This window comes from Thamnophis elegans, chromosome Z (genome assembly GCF_009769535.1).
Source record: "Thamnophis elegans isolate rThaEle1 chromosome Z, rThaEle1.pri, whole genome shotgun sequence".
NCBI classification, from domain to species: Eukaryota; Metazoa; Chordata; class Lepidosauria; order Squamata; family Colubridae; genus Thamnophis; species Thamnophis elegans.
Genome location: NC_045558.1, coordinates 38,945,294 through 38,971,198, shown reverse-complemented (window position 1 = coordinate 38,971,198; position 25,905 = coordinate 38,945,294). Strand labels below are relative to the sequence as shown.

At 37.1% G+C, this 25,905-nt stretch overlaps 1 protein-coding gene across 2 annotated transcripts in view; it reads left to right on the top strand.

Moving 5' to 3' along the window:
- Nucleotides 1–3,711: 3,711 nt before the first annotated feature.
- MACC1 (MET transcriptional regulator MACC1) overlaps nucleotides 3,712–25,905 on the top strand; it is a 33,344-nt gene continuing 11,150 nt past the window's right edge. Inside the window, exons 1-3 of one of the 2 annotated variants that reach the window (XM_032235490.1) lie at nucleotides 3,712–3,911; nucleotides 14,617–14,724; nucleotides 19,241–21,288. In XM_032235490.1, coding sequence (XP_032091381.1) covers nucleotides 3,788–3,911; nucleotides 14,617–14,724; nucleotides 19,241–21,288 — 2,280 coding nt within the window. In that variant the 5' untranslated portion in view covers nucleotides 3,712–3,787. Of the gene's footprint in view, nucleotides 4,031–14,616; nucleotides 14,725–19,240; nucleotides 21,289–25,905 lie in introns of both variants that reach the window. The other variant, XM_032235491.1, reaches the window with a different exon arrangement.

Sequence of the window (25,905 nt, the reverse complement as noted above, 5' to 3'; positions counted from 1 at the left end):
GTGTGTGTGTATGTAGTAATCTACAATCTGGTATCCCTAGATTTCTTGAATGATAACTGGAAGCTAAAAAGCTGAATACAATGGATATTATGTGTCTGTTTTTAGATAAATACATTTTGTTTTGGAACTCAGACCTCACCTTTTTATTCATGCTTCACTGTTCTTTTGTAATTATCCTAACCTCATACTATTTAACTATTAAAGCAACATAATAACCACAATTGGCTTTACAGCCAAAAAGAGAAAGAAAAAGAAATGAAGAATGTATTAATAAATCAGCAGATAGTTACTACTGTATTATTACTGGTTGCCTGAAAAAGTTCTTCTACAAATATTCTAATTAATCCACTAATTAATCCACTGAAGCACACAATAGTTTATTAGTCAATATTAGCAATTAGCATTCCAGATATTAATGTCACGCTCTAAATGTGATGTCTACTATAATACTATGTTGCCCTACTGATTTTAGTCATAGAGAAACTGTGTCAGAAACTAGAAATCAAAAGTTATTTTGTATAATCATCTTTCAGCATTAATAATATAATTATAATTATAGTCACAACCAATAGATCAGAACTTGCAGAAAAATGCTAGGAAACAAATCTACTACTTTAATGTAATTTAATGTAATTAGAGTTTTAATCTAAACTTCCATTAAGGAGTCAGTGTAATACTTAAAAGTCAGAAATTATTTAAAAATTAATTGAATAATTAACCCCATATTCAGCTTCCAAGGCTTCCTATTATTACCAATTCAGCACTTCAAAAGAAAGACTATTTTTGTTGTAGCTATTATGCTAGCATATAAGGAACATGTAGATTTGAGAGATGGTAAAGCAATGAGTGCAAGTGATAGGCATATGACATCAAAGCACAAATGTCAGACCATACTATATATCATTTTATTACTGAAGAAATTGCATAATTATATCATTTGTGTGATGTCAAAAGGGCCTTGATATCTTGAATTGGATACCTCTGCATGAATAATTTCAGAAAAACAAATCATGCCATATAAAATCATGACCGTAATCTCATCCATAAGCAGATTTGATAATTTCCCATCCATGTGACTACATATGAGTAAGGTGACCAGACGTACCGATTTCAGCGGGACAGTCACGATTTATAACAATTTGTCCCATGTCCCGGGGCGTTTTAAAAAAGTCCCGATTTTTTGGCTTCATGTTGAAAGCCCAGTGGATTTGCTTAAGAAATCCTAACCGGGGCAAGACAAAAGACACCCTGTCTAATCCCTCTGTCTCAGTACTTTCATTGAAGATATTAAAACGTTAAAGCAACAAAATGGACCCCCCTGCCCTTTTACCTCATTTTATAAGAAAAGATGACTTAGTACCATAGAGCTGCAGGAAATACTAGGCTAGAGAAGTCACGAGTGTTCCTTCCTGGATTTTCCGGAGGGGGGGGCACGGAGGTTGAAGGTTGGCTCGTGTGGAAAAAATGGTGGCAAAGTTTCTTTGAAAAATATTTCCCTGATTAATTTCACCATTTTAATTTGCTCAGTTCTTTGTATTAACACCTACATCATTCTGGATTGACTTGGAGTTCCTGCCTGCTGGTAAGTGAGCTGGGTTTTTTCTTTTATTTTTTTAATGTATTTTAAAATAATATTTTATTTATTGTGCATAGGATTTTTTAAAATAGTTTTATTCTGTGTGGATTCTTTTTTTAAATTGTCTTAGACTATTTTAAAAAAGATTTTATCCAAAATAAATTGAAATAAACCATTTAAAAAATTCTGTGCACAATACTTTGAAATATATTGTACATAGAATTTTTAAAAACAGTTTTACTTCAATTTATTCTGTGTGGAATAGTTTGAAATGTTTTACTTCAATTTATTCTGTGTGGATACTTTTTAAAAATTGTCTTAAACAATTAAAAAAAAGATTCTATCCAAAATACAAATTACCAGCTGCAGTTATTCACTTAAGAACTGTGGCAAGAAAGGTGGTATAGTGACCAAAGTTACAATGGCATTGAAAAAAGTGACTGATGACCATTTTTCACACTTAGTGACCATTTTCACACTTAGTGACCATTGCAGCATCCTCATGGTCATGCGATCAAAATTTTGATGTTTGGCAACAGATTCGTATTTATGATGGTTTCAGTGTCCTGGGGTCATGTAATTGCTTTTTGTGACCTCTTGACAAAGTCAAAGGGGGAAACCAGATTCACTTATGTTACTAACTTATCAGCTGCAGTTATTCACTTAAGAACTGTGGCAAGAAAGGTGGTATAGTGACCAAAGTTACAATGGCATTGAAAAAAGTGACTGATTACCATTTTTCACACTTAGTGACCATTTTCACACTTAGCGACCGTTCAGCATCCTCATGGTCATGTGATCAAAATTTTGATGTTTGGCAACAGTTACAATTTATATTTGTAAATTGTAGTTATGTTGAAATAAAAAAATATTACAATACTATTTTTGCATTGTATGAAAATTTTTGTTGTTCCGTATAAAATTTTTAATCAAGCACCCCTTCCCCCTCATGGTCAAAGGTGTCCCTCTTTACCAATCTGAAAATCTGGTCACCTTACCTATGAGCCAAAACTATTTGTAAATTTTCAACAGCGTTGTGATTGGAAAACTGGTGTGTTTCCCCACCAATTTTTAAGGTTAAAAAAATGGGAGACAATGGAGTAAAGCTCAACACACTTGCATGCCCTAATTCTGGACAAACACCTTAGCAACAAACCAGAACAGTGGCTGTGGAAAAGTTATTTTCAAAATAATTGTAAGCATGGTCCATTAAATAAAGCTTCAGAAGGTAGATACCCATTCTCTATACTTCCGAAGAATGGAAGCTTATTTTTTTTTGTCATGGAAGATTATGATTCTAATTGCATTTATATATGTGTCAACTCCCGTGGTGTCATACTTTTCTTAGTAATCCCACTAATAACCAGATCTTCCACTTGTATGAGCCTTCATAGAGAACATTAGGTTTTATATATCTGATATATAGCAAAACAAAATACCATGTATGCTATTTTGAGTTATTGAAAGTAAAAGGCAGGATATAAAATATAAGATGATATTCCTTATTATGTATCTGATTGCAATGATACATTGGTCCAAGGAATAACCTTATAACAATGTATATCTGAATTATTATACAACAGGGGGCCTACAAAGATACATGTGCATACAGTCTTTCAAGAACTGTAATGTTGCTCTGCCTAGAAATATGTGGATTTAGACTACAACTACCTGGGGAAAATCCTGATAAACTACAATTTAATTAAAAATAATAAGGGGATGATGCAAACACAACAATATTCCTGGTGCCTGCATTACTTCCCACCAACTCCAATAAATCAGTGAGATTGACAAGGTCTTTTCTCCTCTTCTAATGTTATCTTCTATGACTGTTGGTCTATCCCAATTTGCCTGCTTGCTGGCAGTTCAAAGTTTCTCAGGTAATTTGAAAAATAAGATCTTATATTTCATACATTTTTGAAACCTAGTTTCTGTAATGCCAGATGTTAATTTACACCTTCCGTGGCTTTTTTATAACCTACAAATTGTTAATGTTGAGAAAAATGACAGGCGATAGACTAGAGCAAGAATACATACATAGTTAAATACTCATTGAGATAAAGCCTGGCTAAACTAAACAAACTCCACACAAAACAAAATGTAAACTGAACTATTCTCTCCTCGTCTCTCTTTCCGGCCCAAGGTGAAACTCTAGTAATCAAACCAGTTCTCCTGGTTTCATGTGGAAGCTCAGGTGAAGAGAATGGGTTTATGGGTAGTGTAGTTCAAGCTCTCCGAAACCCCTGGCTCATTGGGCGCTCGGAAACGGTTGTAGGACTCAGTTTTCCAGAAGGCGCTGCCGCCACAAGACGAGGTGTTGCTTCTAACTGGGAAGGTAATCGAGTATATACTTAAGAAGCTTGTGCGGGATTATCAAGAATCCTGAATCACTTGCAAGTTTCTAAAGTGATGCTTCAGGATAATTGACCTCTGCAGATTTGGGGGACGAGAAAGGTATTGTTTTGTTTAAATTGCACGTTTCAAATGTTAAATGAGAAATAGCTAAGATAGTAGTAGACGAAGAAGAGTGTGGCGTAGGTCTGTCACGGGATGGGTGCCCAAGTCTGAGTTTGGCTTTTGGGAAACTTAGGTCTCAGCTCTGGTCTTTTCTCGAGCATGTGTGTAATCATATTATCCCACCGTAGTTTCTACTGTAAAGATGTATGTGTTAATCAAGCCTTGCTCTCGGGTTTTTCTTGAAGAGTTTGTGAAGTTATAAACATTTAGCAGGAAAATACTACGGTAGAGTTGGTGGTGCTCACAAATTTGAAATTCTCATCCAGGCGAGCGTGGGAGTCCTTTTTCCTTTGTTTTGTAGAGCTCATTTTAAAAATTATTATCCAGAATGGCATAATGCACGACACATTTAGTAGTTTATTTTCTCGTTCCAAGATATATTTTTATGGATCGTGCAGTGGATGCCGATCTATAGCATAAAGAGCACAATTTTTCTTCTGCTTGAAATGATAAATAATAATGTTTTAGCTTGGAGGGTAGAAACGAACTGATTTCTTTGCAGTCGTATGAATCCTAGGTGCTACTTTGCCACGAATTTCCCTGGGGGGGGGGCTAAACTAGTTAGTAACTCTCGCCCAAACTCTCTGTTTATGTGAGGATCACAAGGGCCAGGGCAGGGTGGGGTGGGGTGAGCAAGAGCAACATCCACCATTCAGAGTTTTTGGGAAACAAAAGTGAGTTACAAATATGAAAAGGGCATTTTCAGCTGGTGGGCTTCTTGTTACAGTTTTAGTTTCTTGTATGTTTGTTTTGTGTAAATCAGATTTTGAGTGGTTATTGACTGGTAGCATTTGCTTATCCATGGCTTATGGCTTATTAAGTTTTTGAAAGCCAAATACCATACTATAACATACTGATTATGAGCTTGCTAGGCAGCCCAGGGCAAATAACAGATGTTAAATGAGTAGTCAGGTAGTTCCCACTTGAAAGAAAAGTAATATTCAACTATATCTTTCAGCTATGCAAATAAAGCTATATGTCATAATAATTCATTATGGCCTATAATATTCTGTGCAGGAAATAGGTAAAATAAACATTTTAATCTAAACAATACTATGTAAGCTAGGTCTTTCAAATGAATTAAATTGAATTGATTGGTTGGAAAACATTAATCAAGTAAATAAAACTTTATTGCTGTGTGTGTGTGTGTGTGTGTGTGTTTGTGTGTCCCTCAGTGCAGGAAGCTTTAGATGATGGCCAGAGAAATAGCTTTCTAGCAGAAACAGCTAGCATATTGGTTTCTTAAAGATGAATGCATTTATTAAATAATGAGGTGGCTGTACTTCATAAAAAAAAACAAGGTACATTTTCCTGTAAGATTCTACATACGCGCGTGCACACACACACACAGCCTTTGCAAACGTTTTGGAATTTTCAAAGAACTCTCATAGTTTTAAATTGCATAACGTAATATTATAAACTACCCAGAATTTTTTGGCCTGCATATCCATATTAAATTAATCAATAGTAACAATATTCCTGTAATATGTTTCTTATCAATGCATATTCAATTTAATTGTGGAAAAATAGAAAACTTTCCAAGGAAGAAGATAGCCTTGGTGAATCTTTATAGAGCATTATTCAAACTTAATGATGGGGTAGTGCTTGTAGGTTCTTGTCTTTCACGGTACAATCATTTCTTCCTTGACTTCTCTAACTTCCCATGATTTAATTAAATCTCAAGGAAAATTGATAGAAGATAGAAGACTGCATTAACCCCTGGGAGTCCTGCAATTGGAAATTGTTGGAGAATTCCTTGTCCTGTAGAGAAATTCAGAAAAATCGATCACCCAATTCTTTCTCCACAAATTGATACATTTTTAGAATGCCATTTATGCCCAGCTCCTTCAATATTTGCCTAAGAAAGATTCATTTCGAGTTTAATGCATTAAAAAGTTATTTATAAATACCTAAAGAAAACCCATTGTAAAAAAAGTTTGTTTTAAATTGGTTACAATAAGACTTCAAAGCCTACCAATCCAATGCTTTATAATAAATTGAACTGCAACTCCCATAATCCACATGATATGCTGAATGAGTTGTTATGATATGTAGTCCTAATAATCTGGAAGACATTAGATTGTGGAATAGTAAATACTTAAAAAATTCATGTGTGCATTCAGTTTTAACACAAGGCAATGAAAAATGCTTTAGGTGATTAATATATGAAATTTTATTTTTGCTAGGTACAATATTGGGGAAATATAATACCACTTAGGACATACAGGATTAAACCTTTTCTTGGAATCTGCTCAGAAGTGGGTTCCTACCAGTTCGCACCTATTCGGTAGAACCGTTCAAATCTATTGAACAGGTTAGAAGAGGTTCCACCAGTAGACCCGGAAAGCAGGCCACACCCACAGAAGAGGTTCCAAATTTTTTTGAAACCCACCACTGAATCTGCTGTATGTGACAATATGTCCTACCACAGGGGTGCCAAACTTGCATTGTCACGGCATTATCACATGATGAAGCATGACTTTTTCCCCTTCGCTAAACCGGGAATGGGCATGGCCAGTGTCTAAAGCATCCAGCCCGCAGGCTGTGAGTTTGACAGCCCTGCTCTGCCAGCTATTTCTGATCTAATATGTTCAAATAAAATAAAACGAAATAATTTGAACTGAATGTTTATAACTGCAAAATAAATCACACTTGTAAATCAACCCTTCTTAATTTTTCCCCTTTGAAAATCATTGTCATTTCCTGACAAACTACTTTTGTGAGCTGGAAAATCTGAGTGTTATTAGTGACGGGGAAAATAGGTACTCACAAGTGCCATTATGACTAAAGAGAGGATAGTTAGTTTCTTCATATTTAGAAATATATGAATTTGGACATGCCCAAATAATTTTCTTGGCTGCATCATGAAGTGATTTGTGATTGATGTAAAGTTCCAGAAATTTTAGAAGGGACCCTTCTAGGTTCTAATCAGATCCAACACTACTTAGCTCTTTCATGGTTAGCTAAAATCACTTGGATTCTGATCTTATTTGAATAAATTATTCTCATACAACAATGTATGTAACAATTGTAGAATGCAATGCAAAATTCTAAAAGTTATTCCTTTTCATTTTTCCATCTTATATGTCAAAGAGTCTTACACAGTTGACAAGATCAGCATATTGATGAAAAGCCTGGGTTTAAAATTTGTGGTCATTAATGTATTATTGAATTATAACTCCCACCATTCTTTACCAGTGGACATGCTGTTGAAGTTTGGCACCATCTAAAGTGCCAAAGGTAAAATCATCCTTGATATTGTTATATGGTAACAATAAGATAAGCAAAGTAATCCAAGTGGTAGCCATTTTGTTTGGATCTGTATGACAGCTGTATCAACTCAAGTTTTAGCGGGTTTTCTATACCAGTTAAATATCTAGAACTTGGTTCTTTATGGAAAACTGGTAAATCGGGGATGGTATATATTTGATAAAGATTTGGGGCTATAATGGTTAAACTTAGTTTCTTTTGGTAAATTGTCCAAAATTTGATAAACCTAGGTATTTTGCTCAAGTTAATTCAATATCGTCTAGCAGCTAGTTCAGAGCAGTAATAAAATAGTGCATTAGGGTTACCATTGTTACTTCTTTAATATTTTCTATTACATTTTGAATAGCTTTAACATAAATGATGTTGAAACAAGAGATGGGGATAAAATACAGTTTAGTTCATATAGTCCTTGTCTGAGGAACATGTAGCAGTAACTTCTGTAAGAGTCCCTGCATCCAGCGACTGCTGCTGCTCCCCATTCCTTTCCTTCCTGAGGCAACACGAAGATGACCAGAGCACTAAGGAGTCTCTTGTGTATTGTGTTGTTTTTTGCCAAAAAATGAAAGCCGAAATCAGCTACCCTGGAGCTGACAGGGCAACGCCTCACGTGCCCAAGAAATGGCTCCATGTGCCACCTGTCGCACGCATGCCATAGGTTTGCCATCACAGGGATACACAATTGCAACTATTGGTTTTGTTGGGAAGTTTGCTCAGTTATGTGGAAAACAGTTAGAAGCAAGCAGTAATAGTAGAAAGAAAGGCTACGAGAAGTGACAGAGAATGCTGTGGTCAATTCATGCAAATCTTTGGCAAATTAGTAAGTGACTTCTTCGTAGACTTTTTGTGAAATAATATGCTTCAAAATTGCAACTGTCCAATAAAGGATTAAAAAGATAAGGGAGACTGATCTATTAAAAGGTTTACAGTAGTAGCCATCAGCTCTTTTGAAAATATAGATTAGCAAGAGACTCTTATATTTTAAATCTTCATTTAATATATCATTTAAGTCTAGTACATGCCTGTTTAAGCAAAGTCTTTATCAGCATTCTATTGGAAAAAAATAGAAGTTTGTACTGGAAAAAATATCATTGTATTGTCCTGTTATATTCAATTCTGGGCAGATCTAATAGATTACATGACAAATTTTAAATTGCTGTTTTCTTTTTCAGTTATTAGAATGCTTTTTAAGTCATTTTATTATATATATTCTGCTATGGTCATGTACTTTCTTGGCAGATATCTTCTTCTAAATCAACTGTATTCATTTCTTCCGTCATCCTTGTACAGCAATAAAATGTGTTCCAAATGAACAGAATTTTTTAATACATTTTTTTTTCAATCCCAAAATTATTTGGTCTGCTTTTTATGTTCTTAGCTGTTCAATTCATTTCATCATTTGCTTTTTAGGCTTATTCCATTTTTTTACAGGTAGTTTCTTTCAGTTTTATCTTCCAGTATATTGGTGGTACTTAATTTCTTTGGTTGGGCCTCATGGAATTTTGCAGCACTGTGATAAAGCCTGTGACAGGAACAAACTGAATTGTTTTGAAAATGTTTCAGAAAATTCCCCAGTTGCCATGCTCTGCACTATTTAGATTGGTTTTCTTTTTTCTCACCTGATTTTAATAGAAAGTTTGTCATCCCAATCTTTTACATCAAAATCGAAAGCTTCCTATAACCACCAGCACAGGGAAAATTTCCCTGTTAGCATTATGTCAGTTGATTCAGCATATTCTTGGCATTGCTTCAGGCCATGATGCTTAGATATGGCACCATTCTGTTCTTTAAAAAAAAATTGTGTGAAATATAATTAGAGTTCAGTTTTTTAAAAAGAAAAAAATGTTACTACACTAAGCATTTTAAGTAGACATTTAATATTTAATAGCACCAGGTGACCTGAAAATAAGTACTTGTAAATTTCCTGATGAAAACTTTTTAAATGTTAGATTGGCCAATATCCTGTCATTGCTCTTAGGAGCTAGAAAATTCAGTACTTGAAATAGTTGCAAAAACTATGTGACAATCGTAATTTAAATACAGTATGTATTTCTAAAGCCTATTGCTCAATTCCTTGCAAATATATGAATTAGCTAAATCATTTGCTTTTGGTATTTCATCAGTATGAAATAGTACAACAAAGATTTTGCTTTCTGAACATTTTAGGCTACATCTTACTGATTTTTGGTTACTTATCACAAAAGTAGCCTGTAATTTAACCTATCACACACCTTTTTATAGAAATCTAAGTTAATAATATTATCTATTGACTGTGCTGCACACATGAAAGAAACATGGAACTGTTGCTAATGCATATCCAGTTCATCAAATACAACAGAAATATCTGTGGGGATCCAAAAATACTTATTTTTTGCTTGGAATGCAGTTTATTAACTACTGTTTTACATAAGTGAATGGAACAGACAAAAAAAAAAATTGGCTACTCTGAAAGAATTTGATTCCAGGGTAGAAAAACATGAACCACTTGTTGAGCTAATAGATATTTTTAACTTCGCTTCACATAAAACTTGTAATAATGACAAATTTTGTGACAGCAATGAACAAGAAAGGTGAAGTTTTTGTTACTTGAGATAAATGTTTCCAAGAATAACGGATGTTTAAGATCAAGGAAGGCATCTCTGTTGATCCACAGATCAGATGGATCATCAATGACAAGCGATTCAAGGATCTGTTAGTGGGGCCAGAGAAAATTGCTTGGAAAGTAATGGGTTTTATTGAGAGTTTTCTTGGCATCCATCCATAGAGCACCAATTCCATTCAGCTGGTTGACAAGCTTACAGCATACAAGACCACGAAATGCAACATGTAAGTGAAGATTCAGTTTCCGCATGTGCACTTCGACATCTTTCCCGAAGGTTTAGGTGCAATGAGTTTCACCAGGATATTGGCAAAAATATCAGGGCCACAGGAATCCATCAATGCTGACTGACTATTGCTTGGACACTGTAGCGATATGTATTGGACACTGAATACAAATGAAAACAGGCAGAAAATCACTGCTAGCTCTGTTGAACTCATGCAGCTTGATAGAAGCATAATGTGAATAAATACATCATGGTCACTAAAAGTGAATGTCATATTTCTTAAAATTCCTATGTGACATGGTCATTCTGAAATTAGATTCCCTTAAATTGAACACAAATATAATCTCCAAAGGTTTTTCAGGAAGCAAAACTTTTGAAAAAATTTGTTTCCAGAGATATTCCAAGAGAATAAAGTTAAATCAATATAATTCTCCCCCATTCTATCCAATGGAAGAAGATCATTTTGTTATCCAAAATTAAGTGAATTAAAGACTAATAAATAAAAGATTTCAGGATTCACATCAGTTTTGTAGTATTGATATATACACAGCAATTTCATTTGTAAGTTTAGTTCAAAATACTTTATTCTTCTGCGTAATACAGTATATCAGTTGAAAAAGGTATTTTATCAAGCATGTTATGCATCATTTTGGACTTTAAATCGTTTTTTTTTTTTAATACAACTTGTCTGATGTGAAAATGACTCTCTTGGAGTACGAAGTCAACAATAGAAGGGGGTTTTGATTGTTTATTTTTTAGCTAAGTGACTAACCGCTCTCTTAATGTTTAGAACAGGTATCTCCAACTTGGGTTCATGTGCATCCCTGAACAGCTAGTGTTGCAGCACACAAGATTGTAAACTTTAATATTTAACTCTATTATTATGTGATTTATATATATATTAACTATATTGTATGTACATTTTATAAGCGGCCCAAGGCAATTTCTCTTCCTCAGTAAGGCCAAGGCAAACCAAACGTTTGGACATCCATTATTTAGCATATCAGCAAAGCTTTTTATGAGTGCTTTTTTTAAAGTCTGTATTTATTCATTTAATCTTACATTGAAATTATTTATATTCAGATAAATATATGATCAAACTTCCAAGAAATATTTTAGAGGCATTTTATTACTACATTTGTGTCACTGCATATTGTATACAAACAACATGTATTTTCTGCCTTGTTGTTACATCCCTACTCTATAAATGCTGTCTTTTATCTTAGAAAACTCTCAGAGAGTTTTCAAAATGTGTGCAGAATTTGCATCATTTAACAGCTGGGTGCTGTCTTTGCTCTTTTTTTGCCCTTATTTTAAATCATGGCAATCGGACTGAATATTGCTCAACTGTCCTTTTGTTTTCTCCATATAGAGAACCCACTATTCTCCATTAGTGGAATGTATGATAAGTAGTCTTTTTGTAGCAATTATTATACTGCTCTTTAATTGTGATTTAAAAATAAACAGCAGAGACTTTTTTAGTCAGTATATTTTCAGTTTAGCAAGAACACACTGAAATGTTATTCTTCTGATTCAGTTTTGCTATCCACCAATAGTTCATCACATTGAGTTTTAGAAAACCATTTTTTAAAAATTATTAGCTTTCATTTCTCCTGATCTCCAATCTGAAGCAGATACAAAGGTGCAGAGAATGAAAATCAAATTGCAAGGGAAAGTCTTCTTTGAGAAGAGCTGGGCTTTCAATGACAGGACTGAGGGGGTTAAAAACTGAGAAGGATTACATCAGCAGATGGAAGAAGTTTTTATAGGTGGTCCTTGATTTACTACTACAGTTGAGCCACAAATTTCTGTTGCTAAGCATGGCAGTTATTGAATTTTGCCCCATTTTATGACCTTTCTTAAGGGACGCGGTGGCTCAGTGGATAAGACATTTCTCGATCAGAAAGATCTGCAGGTTGGTGGTTTGAATCCCTAGCACCGCATAATGGAGTGAGCTTCTGTTACTTGTCCAGGCTTCTGCAAACCTAGCAGTTTGAAAGCATGTAAAAATGCAAGTAGAAAAATAGGAACTACCTTTGGTGGGAAGGTAACAGCATTCTGTGCTCCTTCGGCGTTTAGTCATTTGAACAGTTCTGGCTCTTTGGCTTTGGCTTTGGCTTTGAAACGGAGATGAGGCCCACCCCCTAGAACGACTAGCACACATGTGCGAGGGAAACCTTTATCTTTTATGACCATTCTTGCCAGATGTGTTAAGTGAATCACTCCGGTTGTTAAGTTAGTAACACAGTTATTAAGTGAATCTGACTTACTCATCAGAAGGCTTTATTAGAAGGTTGCAAAAAGGATTGTGGGACACTGCAACTATCATAAATATGAGTCAGTTGACAAGCATCTGAATTTTGATCAAGTGACTATCAGGATGTGTCAAAGACCAGAAAAGCATGAAAAAGTTTCACAATTCACTTTTTTCAGTGCCATTGTCACTTCGGAAGGTCACTGAATGAAGCTTAGGACTACGTGTACAGACTTTTATTTTTAAATGATTCTTAGCTTTTCATGAAACCAAAGTGGAAAAATGAAAAGTTTAATTGAAAAGTTTCAAAGGGTGCCCACACCTTAATAACATCATTAATAAAGGAGGGTTATCTATTGTCAAGATTCTAGTCTTTTAATTCCTAATTCTTGACCTTAAAACTAGTTAAAATCCATGTGAATCTCGCTTCCTAAATCAACTTAAAGGAGTTGACAAATAAAGCAGTGGTTTTCCATTGCCACCTTCTGGAAGCTCGTCCATCATCAGGCCTGTTTAGTTTCAGATACTGTCGGCAGATGCTGCCACCTGCTGGGGTAAAGTGAAAGCACAAATATTAATTGAAGTATTGGCACCTCTTCTCTTATTAATGGAAGGCAGATTTTTTTTAAAAAAATAGATTAATAGTGCTTTAGCAAAAAATATAGACCCAATTCTTTATTGAAGGAAGAGTGTTTTTTTTAATTAGACAAGGTGAATACTTCATACTATGGCTATATCAAACACATTTGATGATAAAGGTATAAAATCAACCAAGTATCCCTGTTGTTGTTAGTTGCGAAGTCATGTCTGACCCATCATGATCCCATGAACAATGTTCCTCCAGGCCTTCCTGTCCTCTCCCATCCGCTGGAGTCCATTTAAGGTCATTCCGACTGCTTCAGTATCTCCATCCAGCCACCTTGTTCTCTGTCGTCCACTTTTGCCTCAATCTTTCTCAGCATTAGGCTCTTCTCCAGTGAGTTCTTACTTCTCATTAGGTGGCCAAAGTATTTGAGATTCATCTTCAGGTTCTTCAGAATCACTGGCTCAAAAAAAAGTCATTAGAAGAAGACTTAATTGTTACTAGCATTTTTTTTTTAATAAGATAAGCTAATGCTATAGTCACAAAATTATATTTTGTTCATGACCACTAAATTAATTAAAGGTAGTTTTATAGTGTTGAAGCTATTGTTGAAAATCAGAAACAAAAATCACCTCACTAAATTTCATAGTTAATAGCACATTATCAATTTTAAACCTTACTAATTTTTTTAAATGCACTGATTATATTATTTTTTGTGAATCTTTTAGGCTCATTATGGTACTTTGAGGCACCAAGCAACCAGAGAGTTTGTCAAGGAATTTTTAGATACACAAACATCATCTAGATATCGAACGCACTTGGTTTTAGAGATAGGAGAAATCTCTCCAGTAATTTCCATGCTTAAGGGCAGATTTGAATCCAAGTCTTTTATTTTTGTCAATTATGCTAACATAACTCAATATGGAATTCCAACTAATCTGTTCTTAGCTTTGAACAATCCTGTGCATATCCATCAAAAGAAATCATATTAAATTCCATTATATAACACTGTATTTCACTATAATAATTCTCACTACTATTGGTATATATGGATTTTTATATAATGGTTACACATAATAGGCAAATTAATAGCAATCAGATACTTTGAATTTCAACTTCTCTTTGTCAAAAAAAGTATGGTTAAAGCCAGATTGCCTATAATCTATCTGAAGGGATAAGTTATCTATTGCTGTTTTGTTTACTGTAAAAAGTTATTTTTTGATTATGTTTTATTTTTTGGTCAGTGTTATTTACCATAATTGTATAGCTTTGCTTTGTCACATAAACAAAATTTTGGACATTTAAGCCAGAGAGCATGCAGCCTATTAGAATAGACCATATGCAATACTTTAATACTACATGTAGATAGAATTTATATACAAAAGAAATTAATCTTATGTTAATTGGCTTCTTTGTTCTATGCACAGAAAATATTGCCTTAATAAAGTAATGAGGTGGTTTGTTTGAAGACCTATGTGGGCACATTCATGCTGGAAAAATGCTTTAGATACTGATTCCAACATTACATTTGAAATTATATTTGCAGCTTTAAATAGTTCTCCATTTATTTACAAATTTATCTTAAATCATCTAGGAAGAAAAATGTCTGTTTCCTGTCATTTAAAGGAATTTTCATGGAGCAAATCAGAAGGATCTTTGGTTGACTTGGATGATGGAAACCTTACAAGAAATGATTGGATAGGTATGTAACTGACAGCTCTACTACTTGCACAGAAAATATAATTTGCTGTTAAATTTTAGGAAGAAGATAAATATTCTGCTATGAAAAAAGTGGAAATGAATGGAACTCTTTATATGTGATTTTGCTCCACTTCAGCCATTGCTTTTTTAAAAAAAAAAAGTTCTAGGACAGCAATGGCGAACCTTTTTTGGCTCATGTGACATAAGGGGGGAGCGCAGGGGGGGTGCGCGGGCGTGCCTCATCCATAATGCAACGCACGACCCCCCCCCCAGTGTGCATGCGCACATGAGAGACACTCTCCCCATTTTTGCATGCTTTTTTCGCCTTCCCCAGGCTCCAGAGGCATTATAGGAGCTTGGGGAGTGCGAAAAGAGCCCCCCCCCGCCCTGGAGGCCCTCCGGAGGCTTCAGGACCTTCAGGAGGCTTCCCTGAAGCCTCTAGAGGGCAAAGAATGACCCTAGGAGCAAACTGGAAGTCACTTCAGGTTTTCTCGTGAGGTTGGTTTAAGCCTCCGGAGGCTTCGGGGACCTTCAGGAGGCTTCCCTGAAGCTTCCGGAGGACTAAAAATGACTCTACGAGCAAACCGAGTGTCAGTTCCCAAACCTCTGGTTTGCCCATAGGGGCAGTTTTTTGCACTCCAGAGGCTTCACGGAAGCTCCCAAAGCCTCCAGAGGGCATCTGGGGTGGGGGAGGCTCTTTTCACCCTTTCCAGGCTCTTACAAAGTCTCTGGAGCCTCTGGGGATGGCGAAAAATGGCTTTAAAAAAGGCTGAACTCAGCTGGCCAGTGCATGCATGCATGCTGGCAGCTGAAAGGGCAAGGCCTCACGTGCTCTGACAAATGGTTCCATGTGCCTCCTGTGGCACGTGTGCCATAGGTTCACCATTCTGATTCTAGGAGAAAGTATTTATCATAAAAAGGTTTGATTTTCTGGAGATGTTCTATATAAGTACCATATTTTTCAGAGTATAAGATGCACCTTTTTCCCTCAGAAAAGAGGGTGAAAATTTTATACAATGAATACAGCATTTTTGGCATCTACAAACCCCATCCCCTTTCCTGGGGGCTTGGAAGGGCAAAAATGAACGGAAAACAGGCTGTTTTTTGTTCGTTTTTGCCCCCCCCCAGCCCCCAGGAGCACTATAAGCCTCCTAAATGCTATGCATGTCCTTTTCTTGACAAAAAATTGGCCCATTTTCATGAAAAATGGGCCGGTTTTTGCTTGTTTTTGCCCTACCCAGAGCAGTCTACAAGCCTCCTAAAGGCTATGCTTTTTTTGATGAAAAACGAGGCCGTTTTGGGGAGATCTGCAGAGTTCAAAAACTTTTTTTTTATTTGCCTCTTCAAAATCTTGGTGCATCTTATATTCTTATATTCTGGCGTGTCTCTGAAAAGTATGGTAGTAATGATGGTAAAGTTGATGTTTAGGTAGATGTTTTCAGTACGGGTGAGAATTTTGAAAGAATATAAAAAGGGCTGCCCTTTCAGCATCAGGCCTTTGACTATAATGAAGAGAGGCAAATATAATTCATGTTTTTTTTCTTTTAAAATACAAACATATAAAATTTGTCAATAATATTTAGAGAAAAAATGTACAGAGAAGGATGATCAGAATCAATACTGGTAATTTTACTATGAAGAGCAATTGTAATAGTTGGGAGCTTTTAGTATTAAAAATTATAAAAATAAAATAATAATTATTTAGTCTTTTAAAAAATGATTTTAAAAGCTTCCTATACATTAATCTCGCTTTTTGGTGATTTCATGGATTCATCTATGTAGATTTCTTGGCAGAAGTTGCCACTTTCTTCTGGATTTTTTTAAAATTTCCCAGTCTTCCTGTAAGCCCTTACACTTCCTAGTAGTCTCTTATTCATATTAGTACTGGTAGTATAGGTAATCCTCAATTTATGATTGTAATGGAGTCCATGAATTGAAGCACTCATTTGACCAGACATAATTTTGTGACCTTTTTACAACAGTTGTTAAGCAAACACCATAGTATTTAAATGACTATCATGGCCATGTATTCCTATGGGTGATTTTTTACCAGAAACTAGCAAAAAAAGTCATAAATTATGTTCATGTGACAGCAGAATGCTGCAACCAGCTATAAAAGTGAACCAAGCATCCAAACTGTGGTCATGTGAGCCAGAGGTGGGTTTGGACAAGTTCGGCTGAACTGGTAGAAAAAATCAGGCCTGGCTCTCTGAACTGGTAGGATCAGCAGGCTGGCTATGCCCCCGAACCGGTCCCCCGGTCACTGCATCCATCGGATGACAAGCTGACCGAAGCTGGGAAGCAGCTGGATGGCAAAGAAGCCATTCAGCTGCCTCTTTGAGTGCCGGAGGATTGAAAGCTTCTTTTCCACCCAGCCACTGGCCGCAGGCCACAAAAAGTCCTCCACTAAGAAGAAATTACCAGAAATCTTTTCGATGCCCTGCATGCAGTGTGCAGTGACTGGGTGGAAAAGAAGCCTCTTGGCTTTCAAGTTCAGCAGCAGGCTCAGTCCCTTCACTGAGTTGCTTTTCTCCATGCCCGAGAAAGATCAAAAGGCACGGAGCAGCCTTTAAGGACAAAGTTGGCATAGCTGCCTAGAGGTAAGAAAACTAACCACTGAGGGAAGGAGCTCCCCAAAGCTGCTGGCTTTGCAGCAGTCCCCCTCCAACTTGAAACTCCAAGTGCAAGAGGTCTTTGGCTGTTGCAAAGAAACAGCAGTTCTGGGTGCACCACTCCTGCTTCGTTCTCTTTGAGAGCTGCTTTGCAAACGAGGTGCAAAGTGGCTCTCAAAGAGAATGAAGCAGGCACCCAGAGCTGCCGCTTCTTCGCAACAGCCAAGGACGGAAGAGTTCGCTCAGGAGCGACACTGGCGAGGAAGGCAGCTGGATCGGAGAGAGGCATAGCCACAGCTCTCTGGGATGGGTGAACAAGTATGGAGAGGCAAAGGGGAGAGAGAGTGTTGGGCAGGAGCCAAAGGAATAGGAGGGTGGAGGTTCTTCTTTGCCTCTCTCTAGAGAAGGATGTTCCCAGCGCAAGGAGACTGAGAGCGGGAGGCTCAAGGCAGCTCTCCACCCTAACCCTGAGGCGGCCAGGAGTTGCTCTCACCCTTGGGCAACAGTTCTGCCTCCTCTCCTCCTCAAGCTGGCAAGGAAGCCCGCTGCTCCCACCAAATCCACCCAAGGAAGGAAAGAGAAAGAGAGCCCACTCGGCCGAGGTGTTTCTCCCCCAACTAGAAGAAGCAACAAGTATCAGCAGCAAGCCACCCATTCCAGTTTAGCTTTAAACTGCATTCCACACTGCCTGAGTAGCAGCCCAGCAATACTACCTGCAGCTGTATCCTCTGATGTGAGCTGGCGAAGGCACTGCATTGCGCGGCTGGGAGCATGCTAACGTTGGCCTTCCTGAGTGCTGGCTTCTGCTGTTGCCATCATTTCAAGAGTAGGCTGCTAGGCTTGCCCTCAGTACCGTCCGGGAGACAGCAAAGAGCCCCAGCATCAAGTTGGCTATGCGCACTCAGTCATATGCCCCCCTAGCCATGCCCACCGACCTGGTAGCAAAAAATTTTGAAACCCATCCCTGATGTGACCATGGGAATATGTGCAGATATCAAAACTTCAGAACAAGGTCATATGTCTATGGAGATTGCCAATCATCCAGGTCATGGTTGTCTCAAAGATGATTTTTCCAAAAGGGCAAGTGGATTCTTCTTTCTTCCTTCCTTCTCTCTCTCCCTCCCTAAAAATGCAAGTAGAAAAATAAGAATAACTTTTGGCGGGAAGTTAAGTGTTCCATGTGCCTTTGGCATTTAGTCATGCTGGCCACATGACCACAGAGACATCTTCAGACAGTGCTGGCACTTCGGCTTTGAAGTGGAAATGAGCACTGCCCCCTAGAGTCAGCAATTACTAGCACATATGTGTGAGGGGAACCTTTAGCATATTGTTAGTGCTATCTCACCATCAGTAATATATATCCCAAGGGCTACAACAGTCCATTTTTATAGTAACCTAGAGCTTTGCTTAGTGGAACCTGATCCAATAAACTGTTAAGCGTCAAGAGTAGATAACACCCATCAGTATTCATAGACCGTCTCATTGACCATTGAAGAAGCTTGAAGCCTACTCCAATTTGAAGAAGATAACAATTTTATCGTAAAAATATTAACCATTTATTCTGATTTAGTCCAATTGTATTCTAGGGGATTTCACTCCTAGGAAAAGGTAGAACTATATTCTATACTTGCTCAATTGTTATTTCACAATCAGTCTGGGAGTAGTAAGTTTTTTCAAAATAACTACTGAACAATGGCCACGCTACATTTAATATTTTTGTATTTAAATTTTAAATAGAACCTTAAGAAAATCTTAATTTTCCAGATGGACACCTAAATTCTTAGTTAAAAATGAATTGGGTGGATAAATGTAAACTTGTTTTCTTCCATTTATTCTAGGTATATTTAAATAAATTCAATGAGAATTTACATTTCTCTTTTTCTTTCTCATCCCCCAAAAAAACAGACAATAAGGAAAATAAATTGCATCTTAAATCACACTGGACTGGAGAATTTAAGCAAGTTGCCCCTGGTGGATTTAAGACAAATCCATTTTGGAAGGAACTGTCAGCATCTAATCCATTTTTAGATGACATAGCTGAATCATGCAACAAAGAAAAAAACAATAGACGGGTATCTATCTTGAAAGAAGATCCAGATTTATTTTTTAGAGATTCAAATGGGACAGATTCTGCTGCTTCATCAGGAGATGAATTAAATATTGAATATCTCTTTTGTCGCAAACCTTCTAAAAGATCTCCAAAATCTAGAAGTGTTTCAGATCTTTTGGATATTATGGATGTACGGTGCGAATTTTCCAATACAGAACCATCCAATTATATCCTACCACCAGAAACTGAAGCATTTCAGAATCAACGTGAGGCCTACAAGACAGCTTGGTTGAATCAACGACAACTGGCCCGATCTTGCCTGGATTTGAATGTGATAAATCAAGGTCCTGGATGGGCACAGACCCAATCTATAGAAACCCATATAGTCTGCAAAGTGAATTATGAAGGTGGTTCAGTACAGCTTCCCGACTCAGATATTGCTGTTCATTTCCCTGAAGGTCATGTGGCACTTGGAGAATTCCAAGAAGTTGGCCTGCAGGCAATCCTTGATTCTCCACCATCACTCAATGATGAGTTTTCAACCACCTTGACCCCTTTGATTAAACTTACCTTGAGCAACCTTAACACGACTGAGGCTATTTTATTAGAGATGAAAATTGCAGCTGAAATAAAAAAGGATCCTTTTAGTCAGGTAATGACTGAAATTGTTTGTCTGTGTAGTTGCAATAAGGAAGGGCCATTTGAAAAAATACACAATTGTTACATTTATAAAGATACTGTACAAGTGAAACTAACAGACCTTAGTCACTTAATGTATATCATTGTTGTAGCTCAAACAAACACAGTTAATTCTCTTGTAAGTGTTTGGGAATATATCCACAGAAAACTTTCAGTTGGGATTTATGGACCAAAACATATCCATCCGTCTTTCACTGTTGTTTTTGCTTTATTTGATCACAACTATGTTCCTGATAAACTAACAGTATGTGACATTAAAAAGGGAGGAAAGAGCTTGCCCCCAGTTATTTTCCAGCTATGGGGGAAACACACATTTGTATTGGAGAAACCGCAAGACCTCAGCATTTCTGTTGTCTCCTGTGATTCAGATTTTGAAGTGAAGAAAGAAGAACAAAGGAAAGAAATTAAAGAAGAAAAATTGAAAGGAGGTGGTGGAGTAATTCACCGTCATTTTCCATTTTCTATAATCTGCAATAGGAAAATACACATTTTTGTCTTCCGTGTTCAAATCAAAGCCCCAGAAAATAACTTGGCATGCCAGTTTTACATTACAACACCTGAACCACCTCCTAAGTTATTAATGGGTGTAACTAACAAGCCAAACCGAATTGAAAAACGCAAGGAAGTAAAATCTGCACCATTATTATTATTGCCCACCATAAAATACCCTACTTTTCAAGACAAGGTTTTAAATATTACCCGCTATGGTACAGCACTCAAAACAGTGTTACGCCAAAGCAAAATTGATTACTTACTAGAATATTTTAAAGGCGACACGATAGGAATACTTGGAGAAGATAAGGTCAAAGCCATTGGACATACGAAAATTAAAGAATGGTATGTAGGAGTTCTTAGAAGAAAAGTTGGACTTGTTCACTGCAAAAATATTAAAGTGATAACTGAAAACCAAACTATTGATGTTGAGGATAGTGAAATCATGACCAGCAGCCTCCTTGAACAGATTGCATTGCCTTTTAAAAAATTGACTTATATCTATTCAACAATCTTATCCACAGTGTCAGAAAACCTAAATGATTGGAAAGCTTTGTCTGATGCTCTTCAATTTTCAGATTTGTCCCGGTATGATTTAAATGCATTAGAAGTTGAAAAAGAGTCTGAAAAAGTAGCGTACATTATGAAGAAGCTTAAAGAAATTTGCCATGCTCAGAGAAGCACAAGACGATTCCTATATGAACTCTCTGTGGTAAGTACTGCTGGGATGGGCTGTCAGATGAGTAGAAGCAAATAAGACATAATGAGATTTGTTATGATATTGCCTTCCTATTGTACCCCAGAGCCTGAGAGTTGATAGCAATGATGGTTTTAAATTTGAAAGATTATCTTGGATGAGTAGCAGCTGGAATGCAATGAGAGTCTTCTGGCTTGGTACTTCATTTTCACCATCTGTGTTTATAGGTTTGTTTGGATTATAATGAAGTTGTTTAAAGAAAGCTGAATATGAAAATACTAGTATTTTCCCGCCACTCTTCCAACGCATACATTCACACCCAGCATTAAATCAAATTGGACTTCCTGCTAAACAGGTGATGATAATGGGTATATAGCATCAGATGATGAATTTAGCACTTTCTTGCAGTCGCTTAAAGCAGCTGCATTATACAATCCCAGGAAAAGAAATAGGTACTTTAAGGAGTTACAGGCAGGTACTGAGTTTGCACTTCAATATATTTTGGACTCATGGTCACTGCCTAGTTGGACTATTGCCGTGATGGCGAACTTATGAATGTGTGGCACATGGAGCCTGCTCTGCAGGTATGCAAGCTGTCATCCAGCTCAGGTCCACCACGCATATGTCCATGCCTCCTGCTGGCCAGGTGATTTTCATGTCTCTGCTGTGCATGCAGGAGATGTGCATGTGTGTGGGGAGGTCAGAGGGATTGCGCACACATGCAAAGGGACCGTGGGGACCGTGTGCCCCCACAACCCATTTTTGGTCCTAGGAGACTCCGGGGAGGCCTGCTGGGCCCAAAATGGGGTATAGGGGAGCACGGGGGTGTCCAACGTGGGGAGCTTGGCATGTGGGGGGTGTTGCGTGTGCATTGCATTATGGGTGTGGACATGTGAGTGAGTGCTGTCACACACATGCATGCTTTCAGCACGTGAGGACAAAAAGGTTAGGCATCACTGGACGATTGCAACATACTCTGCAACACACTGCTACAGCCTTAAAGATCACCCAGAAGTTACAACTGGTCCAGAATGAGGTGGACCAGTTGTAACATCTGACCAGCTGATTTGCCCAGCTCTATGTTGTGAGCTGCACTGGTTCTCCTAGTTTTTTTCCAGGTGCAATTTAAGCAACTGGTTATTACCTTTAAAACCCAGCAGGGCATGGGACCACGTTATCTGTGGCCTCCACTGCCTCAGGCTATTTGCTCATTACCAAGATCAGTTGGCATAGGCCTATTTAAGGTCCCCTCATTGAACTGTTCCCATCTAGTGTGCTTTTTCTGTAATACAGTAGTCCTTTTTAGTGGGCCATAAAGAGCTATTTCTTTCCTCAAACAATGAACTAGGGTGAGGTTGGAACTGGAAGATGTAGTGTTGGCAAGATCAAATAAATTTTCTTTTGCCTTTATTTTTTTGCTTTTATAGTGTCCATAGTGTTTGGTTTTAGGTATTTGTTATCAACCATCCAGAATTGCATTTCTTAAGGTGGTGGCCACACAAATCTTATAAATAAATCAACTACCCATTTCATTGCATCTGTTACCCAACCAGAACATTAAATGTATCAATGGCTAACAAAAGCATATTTACTAAAATCCCCCCTGTAGTTAGTTTTGGATTCTTCTTTCTTTGAACTTTTACATGTTACCTACTGCAGCTACAGTCTTTTCTCTCTCTCTTTTCTTTTTGATACTGGATGGGGATTTGCCTGTCAAATTCCAATATTAGCCATTTAACTATTCGGTTACATTTCAGTACATAAGGCATCTCCTTAACCAGTGGTTAAGGTAGTGGTTTCGTGGCCTGGGTCACTGGAACCAGCAGTGACCCAGGCCTGCCACACTTGCGAACAGGTTTTCCTACAGTGCCACCATCTTGATTTCGGTTATGCGCATGCACAGAAGAACTTTCATTGCAGACTTTTTTAAAAAACATTTTGCGCATGCACAGACCTATTTATGAGCAAATGTGCACGTGCACAGAAATTTTTGTATGCACTGAATCGGCAGTAATGCCGGAGCAACCCACCCCTGCCCTTGACCTAATGTGTTGGACCATGTCTTCTTTGCATTTGCTTGAAGGATAGGGCTGCTATCACTTTCCTTTTTGAATGGGTGAATGAGAATTGTTATCTGAATTCAAGTACAGTCATTTCCTATTTTGTATATCTTTGAAGCTCTGAATGAGTTAATTAAGGATTCTCTTCCATCACTTATAGGAAGGAGCCAGAAAATGAAAGAAACTTCTTGTTACCCTTTTCTCTATTCCTTTAGTTCATTATACATTGTTTGTTCTTCTCCTATCACATTTCATATACAACCAATAAATTTCCCTCTGCAGTGTAAGACATTTTTAAAAAAAATCTTAACCTACTAGTACAGGGGTTCCAAAATCTATTTCATTGAGGGCTGCAAAAGGGTTGTGTTTGACCACAGTTGTGGGTGAGGTGGCTGGGTGGGGGTAGCCAGCTTGATGTCACTCATCAAGTTTCCGGTTTTGGCCATGATGGCCTCATGCAGCCCTATGCCAGTGAAAATGTAGGCTGTCGAGACTCCATTTTCGCTGGCAAAAGGCTGCAGGAGGCCATCACAGCCAAAAACAGCCTGGGAGGGCCGTGTATAAGGAGTACTGGGAGGGCTCTCTTGACCTCCTGTTTTGCTGGCAGAGGCACCTTGGGCCGGTCTTTCGCTAAGTACCATGCAGGCTGAATCTGTGTAATGCATCAAAGGACCGTAAATATAAAGAATCAGCAAAAATACAAGATAACTTAACCGTAGTTATCTATGCTGTAACAAGTGCCAGGAATAGTGCATGATTCACAATGTCAGTGGGGTGTACACACTGCGTCCCTGCCACATTGTGTTTTGATTTAGCCTCTTTTCCAAATTACAAATTTGAATCTAATCAAGGTTTTTCATATAAGCCTTAATACTTTGAATGCTCTGTAAAAGAAAGCAGTAAAAAAAAATCTTATTAGATATCTTTAATTTATATACAGGTAGTCCTTGACTTAACGATAGCAATTTAGCCCAATTTGTGCTGAGACATTTATTAAGTGAATTTTGCCCCATTTGACAACGTTTCTTGCCTCAGTTATGAAGTGAATCACTGCAGTTCATAAATTAGTAACCTGGTTGTTAAGTGAATCTGGCTTCCCCATTGATGTCACTTGTCAGAAGGTCAGGCAAAAAGATGATCACTTGATCTTGGGACATAGCAACCGTCATAAATATGAACAATATGCCAACCATCTGAATTTTGACCATGTGACCATGGAGTTGTTGGAATGGTCGCAACTGTAAAAAATGGTCATAAGTCACTTTTCAGTGCCATTGTAACTTTGAACAGTCAGTAAATACTCTTGTAACTTGAGGACTACCTGTACATCCTTTGAATTTAGGAATTCTTACTCCTGGCATAATTCTAGGCAATATTTTCAGAAGTGGGTGCCATTGTTGCCTGCTTCCTAGGACTGAGAGAGACTGGCCTAGAGGTACCAGCTAGCTTCATTCCTGAAGTTCAGGACTAGGATTCGTGGTCTCCTGGTTTCTAGGCTGGTGCCTTAAGCCACTATACCAAACTGGCTTTCTCGTTAGACGAATAAGAAGTATCAGTTGTATAAAAAATATTCCTGGAACATACTTTGAGAACTGACATAAAGTCAAATAAGATTTGATTTTGCACCTTTCTTCACAAAATTAAGATGATGTGCAGAAGTAGTTGGAACATTGGCAATCTGGAGTTGCACAGATGTTTCAAACTATAACTTCATTTTGCCCCAATAGATTTTCTGTTCTTGTTGAATTTTATGGAATCTGATAGTTAAAAAAAAACATTGGAACATAAAAGGGGTGATTTTGTCTGTTTATAAAGTCTCACCTGAACATGTTATAGGATAGTTTTGCTTTGAATTATGTGGGAAAAATATGGATTAAAGTATTTATCAATACTATAATTATTATTATTGTCACCATCATCATCATAATAAAGACTCACTAGATACTTCCTTTCAAAAAGATTGTGCACTTTTCTGTTTTCTCCTTTATTTAAATCCATTTTAATTATAATAGGAAAATCTCTTATGCCATTCCGAGATTTTAATATAATCATATTAATAAAGATATTAGAATTAAATGCATCTTTAGAAAAAATTGGGTTTTGTAATATTCCTAATAAATATTTTATAACTATAAGATAGACAGAAGGAAAAAAATCAGGAAGCCAGGAAGAAGAAATGAAGAGTGCCAGGTTTTACAATAGAAATAAAAAACCTTTTTTCTTGTTTCTGTGTCACAGTGCTTGTTAGCAAAGTTACAAAAGCTATATAGCTTTAAAGTAACAAGCATGACTTTTCTCATTGTCAAGGGATACGTAAGGAAGTCTCATTAATTCTCTAGAGTTATAAGCAATAGCTTACAGGAAAAAACATTCTATCTCTTCTTTCATAACTTTTATTCTTTAAGAATATGTCATCCTTTTAAATTAGATAGATGAACAATGAAGCCAAATCATATTTGTTTTAAAAATGGCAGTATTTATAATATGAGTAAATTTGTAATAAACATTACTGGGAATGTTTTCATATCATAACTGGCAAGATTCAATTGCTCCTACTTTTTCTCTCAACTCA